Source organism: Cloeon dipterum, chromosome X, assembly GCF_949628265.1.
Source record: "Cloeon dipterum chromosome X, ieCloDipt1.1, whole genome shotgun sequence".
NCBI classification, from domain to species: Eukaryota; Metazoa; Arthropoda; class Insecta; order Ephemeroptera; family Baetidae; genus Cloeon; species Cloeon dipterum.
In genome coordinates, this window is record NC_088790.1 from 1,764,863 (window position 1) to 1,785,284 (window position 20,422).

At 40.6% G+C, this 20,422-nt stretch overlaps 2 protein-coding genes across 4 annotated transcripts in view; one reads left to right on the plus strand and one right to left on the minus strand.

The window, feature by feature from the left end:
* LOC135947131 (headcase protein-like) overlaps nt 1-8,454 on the plus strand; it is a 56,698-nt gene extending 48,244 nt beyond the window's left edge. The window contains exon 5 of the mRNA XM_065495731.1: nt 1,857-8,454. Within this exon, the coding sequence (XP_065351803.1) occupies nt 1,857-2,033 (177 nt within the window). The 3' untranslated portion in view covers nt 2,034-8,454. The remainder of the gene's footprint in view (nt 1-1,856) is intronic.
* A 1,036-nt stretch (nt 8,455-9,490) lies between these two features.
* Nucleotides 9,491-19,226, minus strand: Ask1 (apoptotic signal-regulating kinase 1). Of its 3 annotated transcripts, none has more exons than XM_065495729.1 (22): nt 19,071-19,226; nt 18,408-18,651; nt 17,353-17,547; nt 17,131-17,303; nt 16,825-17,076; nt 16,103-16,413; nt 15,853-16,012; nt 15,637-15,796; nt 15,413-15,582; nt 14,830-15,103; nt 13,667-13,973; nt 13,446-13,612; nt 13,152-13,387; nt 12,985-13,101; nt 12,751-12,846; nt 11,922-12,168; nt 11,703-11,861; nt 11,546-11,651; nt 10,652-10,991; nt 10,174-10,288; nt 9,922-9,998; nt 9,491-9,854 (listed from the first exon to the last, which is right to left on the minus strand). In XM_065495729.1, exons 2-22 carry the CDS (start codon nt 18,633-18,635, stop codon nt 9,719-9,721), a joined length of 4,026 nt encoding a protein of 1,341 aa, XP_065351801.1. In that variant the 5' UTR covers nt 18,636-18,651; nt 19,071-19,226; the 3' UTR covers nt 9,491-9,718. The 3 variants fall into 3 exon arrangements, with proteins under 3 accessions (XP_065351801.1, XP_065351800.1, XP_065351802.1); XM_065495728.1 differs by having other exon boundaries at nt 11,922-12,180; XM_065495730.1 differs by lacking the exon at nt 12,751-12,846.
* Between the last annotated feature and the right edge of the window lie 1,196 nt (nt 19,227-20,422).

Genomic DNA, 20,422 nt, shown 5'->3' on the forward strand with positions numbered 1-20,422 from the left:
TTTCTCGAATTTCACCGCGAAAAAGATACACAGGGTTTGCATTTGATAAATTTACATCAGCGAGAGAAATAAATTTGATAAAAATGGATAAACACCATTTGATCAACTGTCTCAAGTTGAGATCATTTTCCTGCTTTGTTTCTAATCAGCGTTTTATCGGTTCTTGAACTTAAAGACCGTCTTTGACGAAGTTTCTGAGCACACCAATCGATTCTTGAGGGTCGAATTAAGTTAGGTGGATATTTTTCCGACCAAAAAGTGCAGCGCGACAATATGAGCATATGTGCGAGATCTGCGCATGCGTCAGAGCTGGTTTGAGCACTTGCAGAGAGACCGCCTGTACGAATGACTTCTTTGGTTCTTTATCACACCCAGCCAGATCTGACGCATGCTCATTTCTCGCATATTATGCGTTCATATTGTTATGGCGGGGAGAAAGTTCGCACGTCACGCTGGACTTTTTGGTCAGGAAAAACATCCACTTTACCTAGTGCGACCCTCGTGAATAGATCGGTGTGCTCAAAAACTTCCTCAGAGACGGTGTTTAAAGAAATTCTAACCGCTGACAAAGTGTTGAGGACATGCACACACCGGGTGGCAAATTGAGATCTGCTTGGCAGCTCACACGCACGAACACGTGTTGTGTTGCGAGTGGAAATTTAGCGGCGGTGTGTGAGACACGGTCATTCGCATTCATCACGCGCTCGCCACACACGTGCGTGTGCGTCTGCGACCCTAGTCTGAGGTTTGATGATTAGTCGTGGGACCTGGGGAGGCAGATCCATCTTGTTTTCCCACTTAATTTGCATTTAATTTGAGTTGCTCGCCCGTCAATCCGTTCGACCCTTTTCCGGCTGCGCGTTTCGGATTTTGTTTGTCGACGCGGCCCATACATATAAATTACCTCGGAGAGTACGGCCATAAAAATAAGGCGCGCAATTTATTGTTGGCCGCGCGGCGTGCATCCCGCTGCTGATAATTGCTTTTTTTGCTGTCGCACCCGCTCTTTATGGCCATGCTAATGGCCCCGATGGCTAAATGCGCTGCACTTTGTAAAGGTTGTAATGTTTTTTATTGATTTTCCCCCAGGATTTCCCTCTCGACATCGCACACAACTTTCGCTCAAACACCGCTTTCATCAATAGCGAATGCGATATATATGCAATTCCGTTCCTTCCCCAGCTGACGCAGCTTAATTTTTTAACTATCTGAGTTTTTCACGGCTCTTCATTTCACGCATTTTTATAGCTAATCATAAACTCCCGAAAGAATTTTACTGTCCAAATTTAATGTCATCCTCCACCGCCGGGATTTCAAGCGGAATCAGAACCGACGTGCACAATATCGATTTTTTTCTGTGGCCGCTATGATGTTCGCGTTCGCATCATCAAATCAGAAAAATCGAGCTTTTGTGCCTGCTGAAAATCAATCATTTCTGCAAAAACCAAAATCATCAGGATTTTAGCTAAAAAGCTTGCTCAGTAAAAAGTCGGGCGGTGTTACGATTTCCCCGCGCTTTGTGACACGTGCCACGACCCCATTTAATAAAAATTGGAACAATTTCGCCTCAATTCAAAAATTCCCTTGATTTCTCAGTAGAAACGTGATTTTTTAAATTTCCCTGCGTTTTTCCACACGAACCACGCCCTCTTTTTTATAAATTCCCGGGTAAACACGCCTCCAGTACTATTTTTCATAACTTTGTGACACGTGCCACGCCTTCTTTTGATCACTTAACTGAAAAATCCCCGCGATTTCTGGTTACAAACGATTTTCCCGCGCTGTGCGGCGCTCCTTTTTTTTAAATTCACGACTTTGGAACGTTAAATCAGTATGTTTTTTCGGTTTGATTGCAGTGCAACACGTGTGCAAAGCCGCTGATGATGCAGCAGGAGCGGCTCAACTTCTTCTCGGACTACTCGCACCCGGTGACCTGCAGCAACTGCCGCTGCACGGACACGCACTTCGTCAAGTCGCTCTTCTCCACCTTCTACCGCACCCTGCTGCCCGCGACCAAAGGCAAGCTGTACTAGAGGCCCCGCATCCAACCCCGCCCGACCGACAAACCGAAAAACTGACCGAAACGGCTGAATGAATTTGGAAAACCAATATATATAGCGAGTGTGACTGAGAGCACGCAAGTAATAGCAACTAAGCACTTATATATATTGTCGTCCTCTGATTTGGATCGTTTTTCGTGCGACTTTTACGAGTTTCTGCGGTCTTTAGATGATATTGTTGAGAGAGTAGGTGCAAAACAAGTCAGCTCACGTGTACAGTTGAAGCAATATTGAAATATGTATTTACGTGGCTCCCGAACACACACACTTCCAACAACGTCCACTGCCTCAATTTTCCGGTTAACGAGACATGAAGAAAGAGGCGCCAACTCGGCCCAAAACGCAGAAAAAGAATCACCGCCAGTGTACAAATGGGAGATTAGAACACATTACTTATTAATAACACTTTGACGTTAATGTTGACACTCTTAAAATATTTATTCCCGTCGCATTTATACCTACAAGCGCTGTTTAGTCCAGATTTACAGCCGTTGGACTACGACACACTCTACGACTATACGAATAAAAGTCATCTTTTACGTTTTTAAAAGAAAATCAAATTAAACCGCCAGCAAAACGTTTTATAGAAAACAGTTTCGGCTTTTTATGCGATATCGACGACGAAATTATTTTAACGAATACAATCCGTACGTTTTAAAAAAGATAAAGTGTTGATTTTGATTTGTTACATGAGACATTAAATGGTTGCAGAATATTAATCTCCTCTTTTATATTATCGGAACACCCTCACACCCCCATGACACAACATACACATAGACACACGCGCGCGTAACTACTATATATGTAACTTGATGTGTAACGCAAAAAAGAAATCCTACCAGGAGTTGAGATTTTATTACCATTTTACCCCTGCAGTTTTAATCCAGCAGCACTTTTTAAGCAGATTATGCAGTTGTTGCGTTGATTTTAATTGCATTGCAATCAATCAGGAAACACACTCAACACACAATTGAACCAATGAAATAGCGCACACCGTCGGATCGGCCCTTGCGCGCAATCTTAAGGGTTCACACCCAACCCCAATTCCATTTTTGACGCTGCCAATCGATTCTCCAGGGTCGAATTAGGTTCGATAGCCGAAATCGTAAACAAACGTAATGCTCTCAACTTGAGAGCGAATGATCTCAATTCGTTTATTGGCGGGTTTCCTGTTTGAATTTAGGTAGAAGAAAAGGGAGCGGCCATCTCTGATTGGTCAGAGTTCTGGACAGCAGCAGCTAGTGCTTGTTTCTTGCGCTGGCTGTTGCTGTGGCGCTGCTGTCTACAACCCTGGCCAATCAGAGAGAGCCGCTCCCTTCTTCTGCCTAATTTCAAACCGAAAACCCGCCAAAGTAAGGGTTTTTACTGTTTCTACCAAATTCGACCCTGAGGAATCGATTGGCACGGTCAGAGATGAAATGAGGATCATTAACGATTGGCAAGGGGCCTATTTCCCGACAGCAATACTCACAGACACACGCATCGTTCTAAAAGGAGAAATTTTGAATTGGCAACCTGCAGTACACACACACACACACACATAAATAAAGAAATTCGACGCCCGCGCGCCGCGACGCCGCTTAAAAGTGAGACGACGGGGCGCGGGACTGGTTTTTTAAACAGATTTTTAATTGGAAATAGTACTCTGAGCGTTCTAATATCATTTAAAAAATGAGAAAATTGGAATATTGGGTTTTAGAGCGGTACAAATTGCAACCTGCAGAAGAACAAACTTGCTATTTTGCGCTGTTTGATTGGATAAAAAAAGTTTATCTATCAGCAAATCCCACCTAGTGGGCAAACCACAAATAATTATTCTACCCTGTACCTTAGACTTCGTATTTTAAGTGTTTTTTAATCGTCTCTATCGAGTGTGCTTTTTAGCAGAGGACTCAGTTGAATAGACTTTTACTAGGCGACTCGACTGCTTTCCACCGCACTTTCGGCAGACACAAAATTCAGGAGCCTGCAAAGTGGCCGCGTTCTCCTTTTCCTTTAATATATATTCAGATCTCACGGAACCGAAACGTGTATTTTCCGTTTTCCTCGGACACTCACTGCTGGAAGATTAGAAAAAACAAAAAATACAAAAAAAAATGGAATTTTCTTCTCGACCGCTTTTAATTTGTGGCTTCCAGCACTGAGGTGTCTGATCAGTACAACTTGCTTTCGCCTAAACCAAATCGAAACGTGCTAATTTCGCTGAGTCCTTGTTGCCATACCTCATAGTTCCATTATTATTGCAGCTATATCACGTACAAACAGTTTGCTTTGCTCATTTTTGCTCCTACAAAATGAGAAAACGCAAAATTTACCTGATAAACGACACAACAAAATAGTTGCAACTCTAAATATTAAATTGCGTTTTATCTCGACGATATGTATGTATTCAAATATTTTAATTGTTGGTAGTGAGGTACAAATACGATGTGGTGAACAAAAGAGAAATCGGCCGTTTTTTGTTTTCGACGAGAGTAAAAAAATAATAATAAATAACATGTTTGCGCTGATTGCTGCGGCGATTTCTCTCTAAATAAACTTAAAAAATTCATTTTTCCTTTTTAATTTGAACACCTAGACATGAGCAGAGGGGATTTTTGCGTTGAATTCAAACATATCTCTCACACGTTCGAGAACCTGCTCATTTTATTTATTTTCAAATCTTGCAATTCATGGAGGAGGATCTTCTTCTGTAAATAGACTTTCACTTTCACTCTTTAGGGGACAACAACAACGGTTTCGGTTTAATCTCGGTTTAGCAAGTCTCAAATTCGGTGTGAAAAGGTTATTACTCCCGCACTATGATAAATACAGTATATTATATATATAATTAACGACTAATATGGATATATATATACATTAACAAGCGCGGCGAAAAATTACACTGTTTATTACACGCATAGGAACCACCCGGCAAGAAATTGAATATCCAAGGATATCCTTCGGATGTCTGATTTCTTGCTCGGAAAGATGAAGGAACTTGAATTGTGACATTTTCAGTACAAATTACGCAATTGAGTTGAAGTAGTGATTAAGAAAATTGGACAAAAATAAAATGCTGTCGGTTAACAATAAGTTGATAGCCTGTACAGAATTATTGAGTATATGATTAGGCGATTGCGTTAATTTTTGATTGACATATGAGATATGATACTTGCGGTCCTAAATTTAAAACTGTCTCGATATTTACGCCTAGTTGAACTATATCATATAGTGATGATGTGAATAATATACTCTATAATTATCTCTTTACGAAGCTATGCGATATGAGATGAATAAATACTATTGATTATCTGTGTGAGTTTATTAAGCGATTGCTCAAAAGAAAATGGAAAAGCGATGACGACATACATACTCAATAATTAGACATCAGCATTTCTTAGTCTGCTGTTCAATATCAGTTAAAGCTTTTGCTTTACGAGCTGCTGGCTAGACTAGAGACGATGCTGATTCCTCTTGTCTCAATTTACATACACTCATACATACTTACATAAAAAAATACATACTTAATTATGTGAACCAATCTATCAACTTGTAGGCAATTAGATAAAATATATGAGTTTCATTGCCTTTATATAGCTCAAAACAAACAAACAAATTTCTCACAAAAGACTCGATGGTGAATTTTGGAAACTTTATAATATAGCTGTGTTTTTTGATATATACGAATATATTTTATTTCTCGGGATAGTACTTAATTTTGTATAATTTATAGACACACACACGCACCCCCCTGACCTTTGCGTTCATCCGAACTACATTAGTCGTATACACATAATCTAATTACATAATTGGCCTATAAATTGAATACTCCAAAGCCCAAAATAACCCGTGAATGGTACTCGAAATACATTTATGCTAATCGGAACAAAATCAATATCGCGTTAATTAGTGTAAAAATAGGCAGACAGCATTCTATACTCACTCCAGCCCCAAGTTCAGCAGATACAGGAGACTAGATACATATACTATACACGTTATGTATACAACACACAGAATAATAATATACTGAAAATATTGTATAACCTACACCATAGCAGTGTATTACATGTAGCGCAATAGTTTTAATTCATTAATTCCGGATATTGTGCGTCGAAATTAGCTCCAAACACACACGCCAAGCAGGATAGCCGCGCGATTTGCGAAAAATGCAAGAGCTTAAACATGATCAATGGCGTCCAGACTACACTCAATGGTCTCGGTGTAGGGATTTGCAAAATCAAATATCGATTGTTTCGTAAACGATATATTTCAGGATTTTTTCTGAAAACCTCAGAAAAAACGTAATTTTCCCGCGCTTTCCGATATTTTCCACGCCTTATTATATTTTGTCCAAAGAACCACGCCCCCATTCCATGAATTTTACGATTTTACCACCTTTAGAATCATGTGTCACGCATATTTTATTAAAATTTGCGGTAAACCACGCCCCTTTTTGAAAATTTCCGTGTGTTTTCAGTAATATCATCAAAATGTAAGATTTCCCTGCGCTTTTTACATCACGTGGCTTGGCTTCTTGTATATATTTTACCGGTTAACCACGCCCCCATTTCAAATTTACCATGAGTACTCAGAAATATCGTAAAAAATTTTTCCTCGGTTTTTTTATAAGTGTCATGCCTTCTTTTAAAATTTTCCGTAGATCCAGGCCCTCCTTTCAAAACTCCCGCAAATTTCCAAAAAAAAAAAAAAAATTTCCCGCGCTCTTCTTTTTTCCTGGGAACCACGCCCTCATTTTAAAATTTCCCGCGCCAGTTGTCATGTTTTTTTTGTTAAATTTTCCAAAACGTTGAGCTTTTCTCACGTGGCCCATGATTTATTGCTGTTATCCAAGTGGAAAAAAATTAAAACCGATTATGAATCACCTAAAAACATATTTTTTGTGTGTTTGAAACAACAATCGAGTATTTTTGCACATCCCTCTACGCATGGGGCTGACAGACGATGATAATTCACGGCTCGAATTGATGTCGGAATGAAAAGGGAAAAATTGGAACCGCAAGTGGAGGGCGGTGATTAAAATAATAGCTGAGGCTCGATATTGCATGCTCCCCTTTTTTAGTTAAAAAACGCGCGTAATCAGATTAAAAGGCAGCCAATTTTGCGAGCGTAATTCATTTTGACAAATAGCTAATTCGAGCCGCGGCGTATATTTGCCTATATTACACAATGGAGAGATGACTCACGCAGCCCCCGCCCGCCATGCGCGCCATGCCCCGCCAGACCGATGATTTAATTAATTAAAAAGTCCGACCCTCGCGCATAGCCGTTATTTATTTTGAGCAATATGATCATAGAGTGAATGCGATTCAAACAAAGGAGAAGAACAACACCGCGTTAAAAGAAGTCAATACACAATGATAAAGCAGAGAGGTGATTTGATTAAAAGCTCAAATGATGTGACGATGCTTTTAGTATTTTATATAAATATATTTACTATACACACACTATATCTATTTACTGCCTAGTGGATCGGAGCCTACTTCAACTCTCGCAAATATAAAAATAATTAATTACGCAAACTGATGCTTTTCAATCTCGACGGATCGTAACAAAATTTTGTAACACCTTTTTACCGAGCATTTCCAGGTGAAATTCGAATGCTCCCGGCTTTTGGAACGCGAAATTTTGTACCGATATATTATAAGTATAATTATATAATTACTGCCTTAGGTTTTCGGAAAAACACAATTATAGCATAAATATGTAACACACGCACTTTAGAGAAATCCAAAATTTGATGTTGTCATCGTGCTTTTTGATACACACACAAATTATGCCATTTAGCTGGTAAGAACGTACTTTTAAGGGTGCAACTTGAAAATTAACGGGGGCGTCTATGGAGTTTGAGATTAAAGACCGTCTTTGACGAAGTTTCTGAGCGCACCAATCGATTCCTGAGGGTCGAATCAGGTGAAGTGGATATTTTTTCCGACCAAAAAGTCCAGCGCGACGTGCGAACTTTTTTCCCGCCAAAACAATTTGAATGCGAGAACTGCGCATGCGTCAGAGGTGGCTGGATCTGACAAAGAAGTCAAGTGCTCAAACCAGCTCTGACGCATGCGCAGTTCTCGCATTCAAATTGTTTTGGCGGGAAAAAAGTTGTTGGTCGCGCTCGATCGGCTTCTACGGTCTTTTAAGACGGTCTTTAAGCGCGCTGATGTATGTACATGTATAAACTGTTGAACACCCACACCTACACACACAAGTTGAGTTATGATCCTGAAATTTAGCAATATTTTTGTAAAAGAACGAGGTTAAAGAGGAGGGGGTGACTCAATAAACCGACGAGAACCCGAAATAAAACACCCGCATTTTGGCTGAGATACACTTATTTTTGTAGACATGATTTTTGTTGCGTGTCGAAAACATATGTGATTCTTTATTTTGTAAAGAAAGAAAAAAGTGCAGTGCCCTGTTTCCGCTCTATCTAGAAAATTGCGACTCGCGCCCCTGCAGAGTCGGCGGCGCGAGGAACGAATTTTGTAATAAATAATTTAAAACCTCGCAGGGCGCAGCATTTAAATGCGTTTCTCAAATAATATGCAGCACCACGCGACTTACAAGTAGAACGGGAAACGCAAAGATTGGATCTACTTGGCGCGGCGGAGCCCAGCAGTCGTTCCGATTGGTCCGTGTAGTGCTCCGCCACGCCAAGTAGACCGGGAATTGCGGTGTTCCCAGTGCGGGGAGAACCAAAAGCGTAACGAATGGACCATAGTAAATGAGAAAAAGTATAGTTGACAAGTTAGTTGAACAAAACCGACCGTCCAAACGAGAGATGTTGAAAGGATAGAAGAGAAAATTATTAAACAAAAAAGTACTCCCCAAAGTTAACTCTCGTGGCGTGCGCGTTCAAAGTTTATTGTTTTTCACCCAAGCTGTGACGAAGGAACGTGTGAACATGATTTCGAGCTTACCAAGTAACGCTCAGCACTTAGTCTAATAAATTGCTAGTTAGTACTTTGCTAGAAAATGCGACGAAACGAACGCGGTTTAGGCCTACTCGTTGATCCAAACAATTCACACGCGCGAACGAAGGCTGAAAATTTGTCAAAAACCAAACTACACACACACACTCGACATGAACTACTTTTTGCGTAAGGGAATGTGAAAGCTAAGTGATGCTAACAGTTAAGGAGCTCTTTTGATACTTTTTCACGTGCAACAAATTAATATAAAATTTTGTAACCCATATTTTTAGGCGTTTTCCTATACTCTACGTGTCTATTGTATTGCGACCTACACATATTACTCACGTAAATAAAATACCCTACACACACACACACACTCACGCATATTCTGTAATAACAAAATGAACCCAGCCATTCTCACTTTGTAACCCGTGAAATTGCAAATAAAAAGCAGCATGGTTACTGTACTGGATTAAAAACGTCTGTTTTTCCTTTCGCAAATTAAACCTGTTCGAGTGTAAATAATTGTATATATATTTCGCACATGATTTGATCAGCAATACTTTTTATCAAAATATAACACAACATTTAAGAAATTAGTTTCAACACTTTCTTAATCACAATGGTTAAGGCACAAGCAACCGAACAAAATTAGGAATTAAATACAGTATAAGAAGATGGACAATTCCTTTTGATTTGGTATGATCAATTTTTGATGGCACAGAATTCATTGTAAAGCTTGAATCACAATTTGGTCGAGTCTGATTGTTTGTCGGCGCCATCTGCAGAATGGTTGAAAATGCTCAGCTGCTTTCCTGGGCTCTTGTTCTTAAGGCGCCAATCGTTGATCGCCCTCCAGATCCTTAGTTCCACTCCACCCCTGAACACATGCAGCAAAAAAATGTATCAGCGACCGAGACTCGGAGAAAAAGGTAAGTGGAATTTACCTCAGATTCATCCTTCGAAGGTCGTCCCGGCTGACATAGTGCAGAAGGTCGTCCAGCGTGTACTCTTCCCACGCAATCTGTCCAAATTAAATTTCCAAAATTTTATTTTTCATTTTCTAATAAAAAAAATAATAAAAATGCAAGTTTCTGGGGTGATTAGAAGGGAATTAATTAGGATTGAAAGAAAAAGGGTTACTTAAAATATTAAAGATTAATTTTTTCCAGAATTTTTTTATCATTCGGAAGACATACCTTTTCCAGTGTATAGTTATCCAGCTCGAGAGAGCGCGCCCACTCTGCCAGTTTTGGGTCCAAGGACCACGCTGCGCTCTGGTGGACGTTGATTTGAGGCAGTCCGGAATCAGCACTGCAATTTGCAAAAATATTTTTTGTGATGTTGGGATAGTTTTTCATTCAATCGCGTTTTAAATTGTTTAAAAATATTCTAAAATCGACAAAATATTAATGAAAATTATGAATAACAATAAAATAAATTAAAAATTATATTTTTGAAGAAAATTGTTTGTAAACAAATTGTTAATTAGGAATTATTATAATTTAAAAAAGCATTTTTAAAGTTCTGACCGAGCAGCAGAATCATTAAGTTCATCGAACTAATGAATTTCCAACGATTTAACGCAAATTAAAAGAAAATAAAACATTATCAAAAGTTTCCTAATAAGTTGCAATAATTTATCGATTATTGTTTTTTTTTTCTTTGAGAAAGTACCTTGGGGTGGTGTGGTTTGACGCGTTGTCGGAGGGGAATCGCAGGAGCTGGGAAAGCATCTGCGTTTGATTGGTGCGCTCGTCGATGATGTGTTTGATCAGCTCCTGGTAGCACTTTTCGCTCTCCACCAGCTTCTTCAGCAGCCGCTGGTTTTCCGCGCGAAGAGTACTGATCTGCTCCAGACACTCGCTGCGGAATTTGGGCGTCGGGAAGCTGTCCAGCGTTTTGTGCGACTTGACAGAGTTGATCGTCGACATGCCCGACGTCGAGCCTTCCTGCTGAATGTCGCTCGAGCCCTGCTGCACCAGTCGCTCCTGACCAGCTAAGTTCGCACCAAGCTCTGACAAAATCACAGCAAACTATATATTTTTTGAGACAAAAAAAAAGTACAAACGACCCTGTTATGTTCATCCCTTCACAATTCACCCTCGAAAATAGTTGAATGATTCATTTTATTTATTAATTAAAACTTCAACCCCAAACACAACCCCTTGAAACAGCCACAAAGCATTTCTTGGGGCAAGTTCAGTATAATTCACATTATACTACTTTATCTTACGGACTTATATGATAAGCTGTCATTTTAAATTGATAATTCATGATTGTTTTGTTAAAATAATAGAAATTCAGTTACAAAGGTTTATGTAAGTGATGACTTATTAATATTCTAGGAAGAAACAGTACAAATTACTAAAAAGAAGTGCTCTAAATCTACTAAAACTTCCACAAAAACAAGAATTATTACTATAACAGAGGTGGGTAAAAATTGAATTTAGGAAAAAGGGGGAATATGTTGAAAAAAATCAACTCTTAATTTTTTTGCTAATGTCCTTCACTCAAATTAAAATTAAATCATTCTGATGAATCATGAAAATATGGAGAAAAGATAAAGACCTGGTGAGAGAACGGTGATAGCGGCTTGCACGGCATTGCGAACTAAATTATCTAGAGCAAACATCCAGTGCGGCTTGATGCTGTGCGACCGTAGCACCACGTTGACCTGCGAAAATCGCTCATTAAAAACCGCTATAAATTTTCAGATCGAACTCACAGCATTGTGGAAGAGATAAATAGCAGTGTGCAGTTGATTGATGGCGGCCGAGTCGAAATCCAGTTCTTCCTTCAAAATGTGAATCGCATTTTCGATGATTTCTCGATTCTGATCAGGGAAATAGTCTCTGAAGCCTTTCATCAGCACGAGGAGATGATTCTGATTATAAGATAACCGAGTTGATAAGACAAAAATGAGTGGAGATAAGTAGTGGCGAACCATGGACAAAACGGTGTCCTCGACGTCCGTCTCGATGCTCTTCATCCAAACGTCGCAAATCTTTTTCTCGTCCTGCGCGAGCACCCTGGTCAGGGTTGTCCTGCGCTGCGAGTCCTTTTTCAGCAAGTAGAAGCCGCCCTGCTCGTCAGACTCCTTCGGAGACTCGATATCCGGGGAGAGAAGGGTGTTGTTCGAGAAGCGACGCACATTGAACGGATTGTCCTGCTCCAGCTCGCACGTCGAAATACTGAAATTGCAACTGATTTTCACAGATTTATCAAAATTGTCAAAGGAAATCTTCATATCATTTCGCTCTAATGTGCTGTTTTTGCCTGAAGCAAGTTTGCAAGTTACAAACTGGACTGTGTTAAAAAAAATATTTCATAAATTATAAAAATTAACTATTAAATAAAAATTATTTTTCTGAGGCACAAAAATCACGTTAGCACGAAAGAAACCAAGACATTAAAACACTCTGTTAAAAACCCACTGCTGGGATCACATTTTTTTATTATTCCAATCGATTCCTGAGGGTCAGAAATAATTTTTTCAATCGAAAATTGTTTGGAACCGAGCGAGCAGAAGGGCAAATTTGCGCAGTGGCGACTGAAAGGTTCAAAGTAACGTGCGTTTTGCTTTGCGCCTCTCCTCGCACGTCACAAAACAATTTTTATCCTGAGGAGTCGATCGGAACATACAAAAATATGTAAAGTTTCAGTGGGTTACAATTTAAATGATGCAGACATTCGATTTAATAATCTGATGATTATAGCATTAAATTATGGAGTTAATCGGCGATGACAAGGAAGACAAACACTGGGCGAATTACCTGGTGTACGAGAGAGCTGCTGGCATGCTGATAGGGGTCAAGAGACCTTTATTTCTCGCAGAGGGGTTGGATTGTGTGATGCTGAAGCCGTTAGTGCTGCTCAAAGAGATCGGATCGAGGACAACATGCCAGAGGTTAGCAATCCAACGTGAAAGGTGTTTAATGATCAAAAGTTTAAAATGATAAATGGGGAACAAATTTAAACCAATTTAAAAAATCGAGAGCCGCTTGTACCTTTCGTCCGGCGAGCTGGCCACCAGGCTCTGCGCCAGCTTCAGTTTGTCTGCGGGCACCGAGATGCTGCGGCTCAGCTCCTGGGAGGTTGATATCCTCGTCACTCCCTTCTTTTTCCTATCGATACAAATTTAATTTTTTATTTTAAATCGACTTAAAAGCCTTACTCTGTAAGGAACAGATCCTCGAGCAGTTCGGTGGCGGTCGCTCTCTTGTCAGGGAGCGGCTCGAAACATCTCAGGATGAAATTTTTGGCCTTTTCACTCAGTTCAGAGGGGATTTCAGGGTGGATTTTGTAGTAGCCCACCTTGAAAACAGCTGCTTGCGGCGAGCCCAGTTCAATGAAAGGAGGATTTCCAGTTGCCATTTCCACGATCGTGCATCCCAGAGACCAGATGTCGGCCTATTAAACACGAATTTTAATAAACTTTTCCTTTTAAATGGGTTGCAATCATTTTTACCGGAGCACCGTAACCTCGTTGGCCTTTGTCGATCACCTCTGGTGCCATGTACTGAAGGGTACCGGTGAACGTTTCTGTGCTCGGACACAAGCCGGCCAGTCGCTTCGAAGTGCCGAAATCAGAGATCTTGACCACGCCGCTGTACGTATTAACCAACACGTTGTCACCTTAAAAGAATTTCCATTAAATTGATCAGATAATTCAAAAACACAGCAGCTCACCTTTGATGTCTCGGTGGACGATTTTCTGGTCGTGAAGGTATTTGAGTCCTTCCAGGATCTGTTTGGTGTAGTAGCCGATGGTGGACTCGTTGCCCTTCAGAGGGCCCCACTTGGACCTTAGCAGCGCGGACAAACTGCCTCCGGGCACCTGCTCCATGAAAATTTTGAAGTAGCCGCCTTCAGAAATGGAGCCGAGGTATTGCACGATGTTTCTGTGCCGCAATTGCGAGTGCAGCCGGATTTCTTCATGCAGCGGCTGCACGTCTCCTAGGTTTTTCTCAGGTATTTCCTTCACAGCAATTCTCACCTAGAAGTTATTTCAGTTTTTTATTTTTACTACTTGCCCAAAAATATTGAGAAAGTGGCAACTGTCCGTCAAGGCGGTGACACCGGCAAAACAACAACAAATGACCTCAAAAAATAAGGAAGGTCGGTGACAGGCGAGGGTGAAAAATCTTCGTCAAGTACATATCGCAATATATGCTCGAAATTAGTGTAAACAGCATTAAAAACCGGCCTCTAAGTGAATCTCAGGTCAGAGTATCATGAAAAAGGTCGTTAGGGTATCCCTTGTAAAAGTCAAATCAAACACCTCTTCGATGAGGGGTCGTGAACAAAGATCGGACTAACAGCTGAATTTAAAAATGAAAATATAACCATTTTTTGAAATTTTGTACTTTTTGAAAATGTGATAAGCAAAAATTCGTAAAATTTGATAAATAGTCCCATTTGGAAAAACCGCACACGGACGCTCCTTGCCAAGGGGCATCGATTGGTACTTGAATCAGCACCGTTGAGCCCATAGGGCCTCGCCTGGGCCCCGTAAACAAAAGTTTGAAATGTCACACTTCGCATTTTTGGACTTGAGAAAATTAATGACTCGGCTTCTATGGGTCCTACAGTTAAAAACCAAAATTTTTCAGACTCGACGTGATATTCTGCGTCCTTTAGGATGAATTGCCGCCACCACCAACCCCCGCCGCCGCCCCGAAATACTGCGCTGTTTTTGTGTTTGGATTATTTTTTATTTTATTTTTTGTTTTAATTCACCTAATCGCCAACTATGGTTTCAGACTTTTTATTTTTCTGGTTTTTGTTTCTGAGATATAAAAATTCTCAATAATAAAATAAAACGTAAATTCTTGTCTTTAATAGTGACTCACTTGCGTGTTGAGGTCTCTGGCTGCAAAGACGCTGCCGTAGGTTCCCTTTCCGAGGATGATTTTGCGCCCAGACTCGTCCAACTCATACTCGTACTTCATTTGCTCGGCAGGAACGTCAGCGTCTAAGTCTATGACGCCTTCCTGATCGACAGTCAGCTCAAGGATCAGGTCGTAGAACCTGTCCCTCGACTGGGCTGACGGAAGGTACATTTGGAAGTCGTCAGAGTTCTCGTGCACGTACAGGAACAGACACCTTTCATCCCTTTTGTACAGACTGCGACCAGGAAATTTAGATTAATTGATAATCAAATTTTTTTGTTTTCATACAAAACCAATTTATCGCAGATCATAGTAAAAAAGACAAATTCCCGCGCTGAACCACTTTTTAAATTACCCGCAGAACCACGCCCCCATTTGGAGATTCCCGCGCGTTACGCCCTCCTCAAATGAACTCTCTTCATAGTTAATCCAATAAATGTTTTTTAATAATAGAAATACATAATATGAAATATGTAAAAATTCAGCAATAATTTCATTAATTTTCTTGTGCAACTTGAATATTTATCGCTTTAAGATTTCTTACCTAACACTGCGAATCATATTGGCCGTGAAGAGCCAGTCATGCTTTTGTTTGCACATTCCTTTCATGCAGCCAATGCACAGATTCAAAACTTGGATCGACTTTTCCTCCGCGCCAAGGTTGAAGTTTACGAAACTCGGCATGAAAATTTTCTGCGGCTCCAAGATTAAAACCTGAGAAAAGTAGACAGTAAATAATTATGACAATAGATAAATAAAGGAATTTACGGGAAATCGGATGGCTTCCCCCACTTCCTCGTTGGTGCACTCAATGAAATATTCCATCCAGAAATTGAAAATTTGTTCTTCAGGCGACACCTCGGCTTCCTCGTTTTTCTTGCGAAACCTGTTTATCAAGGTTATGTTGCCAATTGTTGATTTAAGATACCTGAAATGGCATGTGCATTTAGTCAAAACAAAAATATTGGGATAAGAATTAATTACCAATTGGGAGGCTTCAGCTTGAACATGCACTCAGCGGCTTGGATTGCTTTCGAGTAGTTCTCGGCTAGAACGCTGATTTCAAAGAAGGTCGCAATGTCCCAGTACTCTTGGAGGGAAGACAGACTTCCCTTTTTGCCGATCAGATTGTTCAGGACCATACCTGAAATTGCATGATGAAATTACCATTTTTCTATTAATATTTGGAGCCAATAACCCCTAAATTAATGTTTTGATGACGAATCTGACGCACCTATGTGCTGCAGTTCTTCCGATTTGGAAAACTCATTTCCAGCAATGACGAGCAGCGTAGCGAGGTTGATGCCCGCGTACTCGTTGGGCTGCACTTCAAATCCTTTTCTGTACCAGTGGATGGCGTTGGTCAAACTCTCCTGGTCCGTGTGTCTCGACTCGACGAAAATGTCTTTGTAGATGCGGCCGCAGAGGCAGAGCATGTCAGGGTAGTGGTTCTCCTTCTTCTGCAGAGCTTTCGTGATCACCGTGAGCGCCAGTTCGCGGTCACCTTCGTTGTTTCGCCGGTTCAGAGCGAATGCGTACAAATACCTGAAAAATTCAAATGACATATATTATTTTCAAATTGCAAACGATTTTTTAGTCAAAATTGTGAGTGATTTTAAGTGTTTAGCGAAACAAGCCACGCTTTAATTTTTTAGATTTTTAAAGAACCACGCCCCCAATTAAAAAATTTCAATGATTTTCCCGAACTGTGCGATATAGTGTATACCGTCTTGCTATTTTTTGATACTTTTAATAACCACACCACGATTTAAAAACTCCCACGAGACTTCAGATGAAAAATCAAATTCCCATTTCCGTAAAACCACGCCCCCATTCCAAAATTCTTGCAGTTCTCCGCAGCAAGTCAAATTTTCTGATTTTCCGGTGGTTTGAGACACGCCTCCTTTTTTAAATTATGTTGTTACAAAAAATTCGTAAACTCAAACCCGGACCGACCTGATTGCAGGCGTGTTTATGTTGCTCTTCTTGTTGGGTATGGTTTTGAGATCATCTACCAACTGCACCATCGAATCGTAGTCTTGGATCTCCCTGAAGGATATTAAAACATTGAGGACGACCTCTCCAGAGATGACATTCGGGTCGTCCAGTCGTTTGCGCATGTTGTACAAATATTTGGCCAGGTCTTCGCCTGAAAACGAATCCCTCGCTTTGCGGAGGTCAGCCAGGAACTTTTCCTTCATGTGCGCTCTGCCGGTAACAATTTTTTATTAAATAATTCCACGGGGCTGTCAAATGAGTTACTTGGACTGGATTTCCACGTCTTGCAGCAGTTTTCGCAGCTTCGACGAGAGCGGTTGGCGAGTGTCGGGCGAGTTTTCCTCGCCGATCACGTTGGCCGTGGCCGGATTTGTGGTAAAACAGGTGCCACACTCAACCACTCGGTAGGAAATAAAGGTGTAGCTACCACAAGAAGTCTAAACGGAGCAGAATGATTATATCCGAAGTAATATTAAATGCTTTTACCTTTAATCGAAGGGTCGTGTCGAGATTTGTGTCGTTGAAAAGAAGAATGTTCTCCTTCATGCCGAAACTCTCCCTCACGCCAAGGTGGTAGAACAAGGCACTCTGCTGCTCCTGAATTGAGAGGTCGACCACAGCCACGTCGGCATTGTAAAATGCGTCCAATACGTTCGCCTCTCCAAAATCAAGCCTCTTGAACTGAAAAATTCCATGAAAATTTAAATATTATGTCCAGAAATGGAGATGTATTAATTTTTATATTATGCAAAGACCGCTGAATCGTGAGTTTCATAGCATTCTGATGAATTTTTAAAAGCTTACATTTCATTAAATTATTTATTATTGGTAACAACGTCAAATTTACGATTTTCCAACGCTATAGTGGCCTTTTATGAATTTACAGGAGCCACGCCCCCATTTCCAAATTCCCGCCGTCTCCCAGAGATCGCTATTCGGTGAGCCGTCGTTTGAATTTAAAATTTAGCCACGCCCCCATGTCAAAATTCTTGCTATTTTCCAGTAAAAATGATATATTTCATGATTTTCCCGCGCATTACTACACATGCCACGCCTTCTTTATATAATTTTCCAATGTGCTACGCCCCCTATTTAAAATTCCCGCGAGTTCTCAGGATATTATTCAACTTTAACGACTTTCCAGCGCTTCGCGAAATATGTCAAAGCCTATTAAATAATTTTTACTGGTAAATTACGCCCCTATTTCAAAGAAATCGTCAAATTTTACGGTTTTACCACATTTTAAAATCATTTTTTGCAACGCCTTCTTTCTAATATTTTCTGAAGAACAAAGACCCCATTTAAAAAGTCACGGAATTTATCAGGAAAAAAGTTAAATTCAGAGATTTTTCTACGCAGTACAGAACGTGCCACGCCTCCTTTTTATGCTAGTTTCCAAAAAAAAAAAATAACGCGCCTATTTCCAGATTTCCTCTTATTATACAAGTAGATAAAACAAAACGAATTTTACTGACAACTCGCAAAATCAAATATATCATAATTGGCTGTTAAAATAACAAAAAAAATGGATGCAGTCGAACCTGAATGTGCTGAAAAGCAGCATTGACGAGGGAGCAAGCGTGTTTGACACACTCGATGGCAGTCTTGCGGTGCAACAGGTGCTCGGGGTTCTGCAGGTCCAACATGCAGACGACGTCCATCCTGGAGCGGCCGATGGAGGCGTCGCTGCTGTGTCCGCCCAGACTCTCGGTCTCGCTGCGCGCCTCCACGTGCGACTCGATAATCGACTCTATGTTTGTGACCGGCATCCTCGTTCAATCTTGCCTGCGAGTCAGCGAATAAAGCTGATTAGACACTTGTCCTTGGCAATAAATCCAAGTGCGCCGCGCTTGTTAAATATGGCGGCTTGGGTGCGCAACTCTAGAAAGATTTTATTCGGGGTCGATTGCACCGAGCCGAAGGGCCAACCCGACTCGGAATCATATGATTAAATTTCTGGTGTTGTTTGTGAGTCTGGCTATACGCGTCTGAATGACAATCAGACGAAATTCGTGCGAAAGATAGGTAAAGAGTGAACGCCCTCCCCAGCAACAGACTCGAATTCGGCAATGAATTTTTACGTCTCGGGAGTAAAAGTGGAGGGCAACGACTGAATTGGACAGAAATCCCTTAAAACTTCGCCGACTTCATAGAGAACTTGAAAGGACATTTCGGAAAAGGCGATTTTGAGCCGAAATCCTCACCTTCGTCGCATTATTTTGTTGTCGTCTAACTCCATGGTCGCCTTCCCAGTAGTGCCACCTGCACCTGTTGACAAGGTAAGTTGCTGTTGGTGCTTCGGTTGGCAATGCGAGTCACGTGGTACTCCTATGATCTCGAACACACGCTGGCGGCATTCGCAATTGGGGAAAATTGACAAGCTGGATTTGACGGCATTAGCGCAAGGGCTTTAAAAGGCAGTTTGGGTGAAATGAAGGGCTCTGTTCGATTGTTTTTATAAATATTTATTGTAAATCGATATTATCAAAAAATATTTCTGTAAAAACAATATGTATGTATTGGTTTTTTTAAGGTGGATTTTAACTTTTACCTGAAAATCCTGAAAAATGTCAGATTGCATGATTTTCCCGCGCTTTTCAAAAAAAGGCAAGCCTTTTTTATCTACCGGGGAAACACGCCCCAATTTCTATAAATTCCCGCGAGTCATCTGTAAAAAAAGTCAGATTATATTATTTAATGTTACGGATTTCCAGCGCTTTACAACATGAACCACGCCTTCTTTTTAAATTTACTAGGGAAGAACGCCCTTGTTTCAAAATTCTTAGGAGTTATCGGTGTGAAACCATAAAAATTTTCTATTATCCCGCACTTTGTGATACATATTATGCCGTGCCTCCATAACATCAATTTCCCCGAGAACCACGCCCCCATTTCAAATTTCCAGCGATTTCTTATTAAAAACGTCCCATACTACGATTTTACCACACTACGTGACACGTGCCACGCCTCCTTTTTTAGCGCTTTATCGTGGTGGCCACGCCCCCATTACAAAATTATCACGCTTTTTAGTTAAACGAGGTCAAATTTAACGATTCTCCCGCGATTTACAACATTGTGCTACGCCTTCTATTTTAATTTTCCTGCGAACCACGCCCCATTTAAAAATCCTGGGAAATCTCAGTAAAACTGCCAAAATGTTACTGTTTTCCCGCACTTTTTGACAAGTGCCACGCGTCCTTATCATCAATTTTCCTGAGAACCACTCCCCCTTTCAAAAATTCTCGCGAATTCGTAGTGAAATCGTCCAATTTATTGATTTTCCCGCGATTTACGACATTGAGTAACTCCTTATTTATTATAATTTACCTGGAACCGCGCTCCCACTCCAAAATTTCTGTGGGTTACGCCTTCTTCCAGTGAACTTACAACCAAAAAGAAAATTACATTCTTAAATTAATATATATGAAGCAGAATTCTACAGACTCTTTCCCTGGCAACATTATTTATTCTGTTATTTTTTTTAACTATTTTCGCACTTGACTCTATTTTCGGAGCGATAGTCACGTACGAAAATGTTTTGCGGGAGCTTGGATAT

Bases quoted from the DNA above. Each gene is read 5' to 3' on its own strand.
- Ask1 (XM_065495728.1), bottom strand. From the start codon at position 18,635: ATGCCGGTCACAAACATAGAGTCGATTATCGAGTCGCACGTGGAGGCG. The intron at 13,388-13,445 runs GTAAAAATGATT...CGTGTTTAATAG, and splicing joins AACGAGGTTACGGTGCTCCG to GCCGACATCTGGTCTCTGGG. The intron at 11,652-11,702 runs GTGAGTTCGATC...CGATTTTCGCAG, and splicing joins TTTATCTCTTCCACAATGCT to GTCAACGTGGTGCTACGGTC.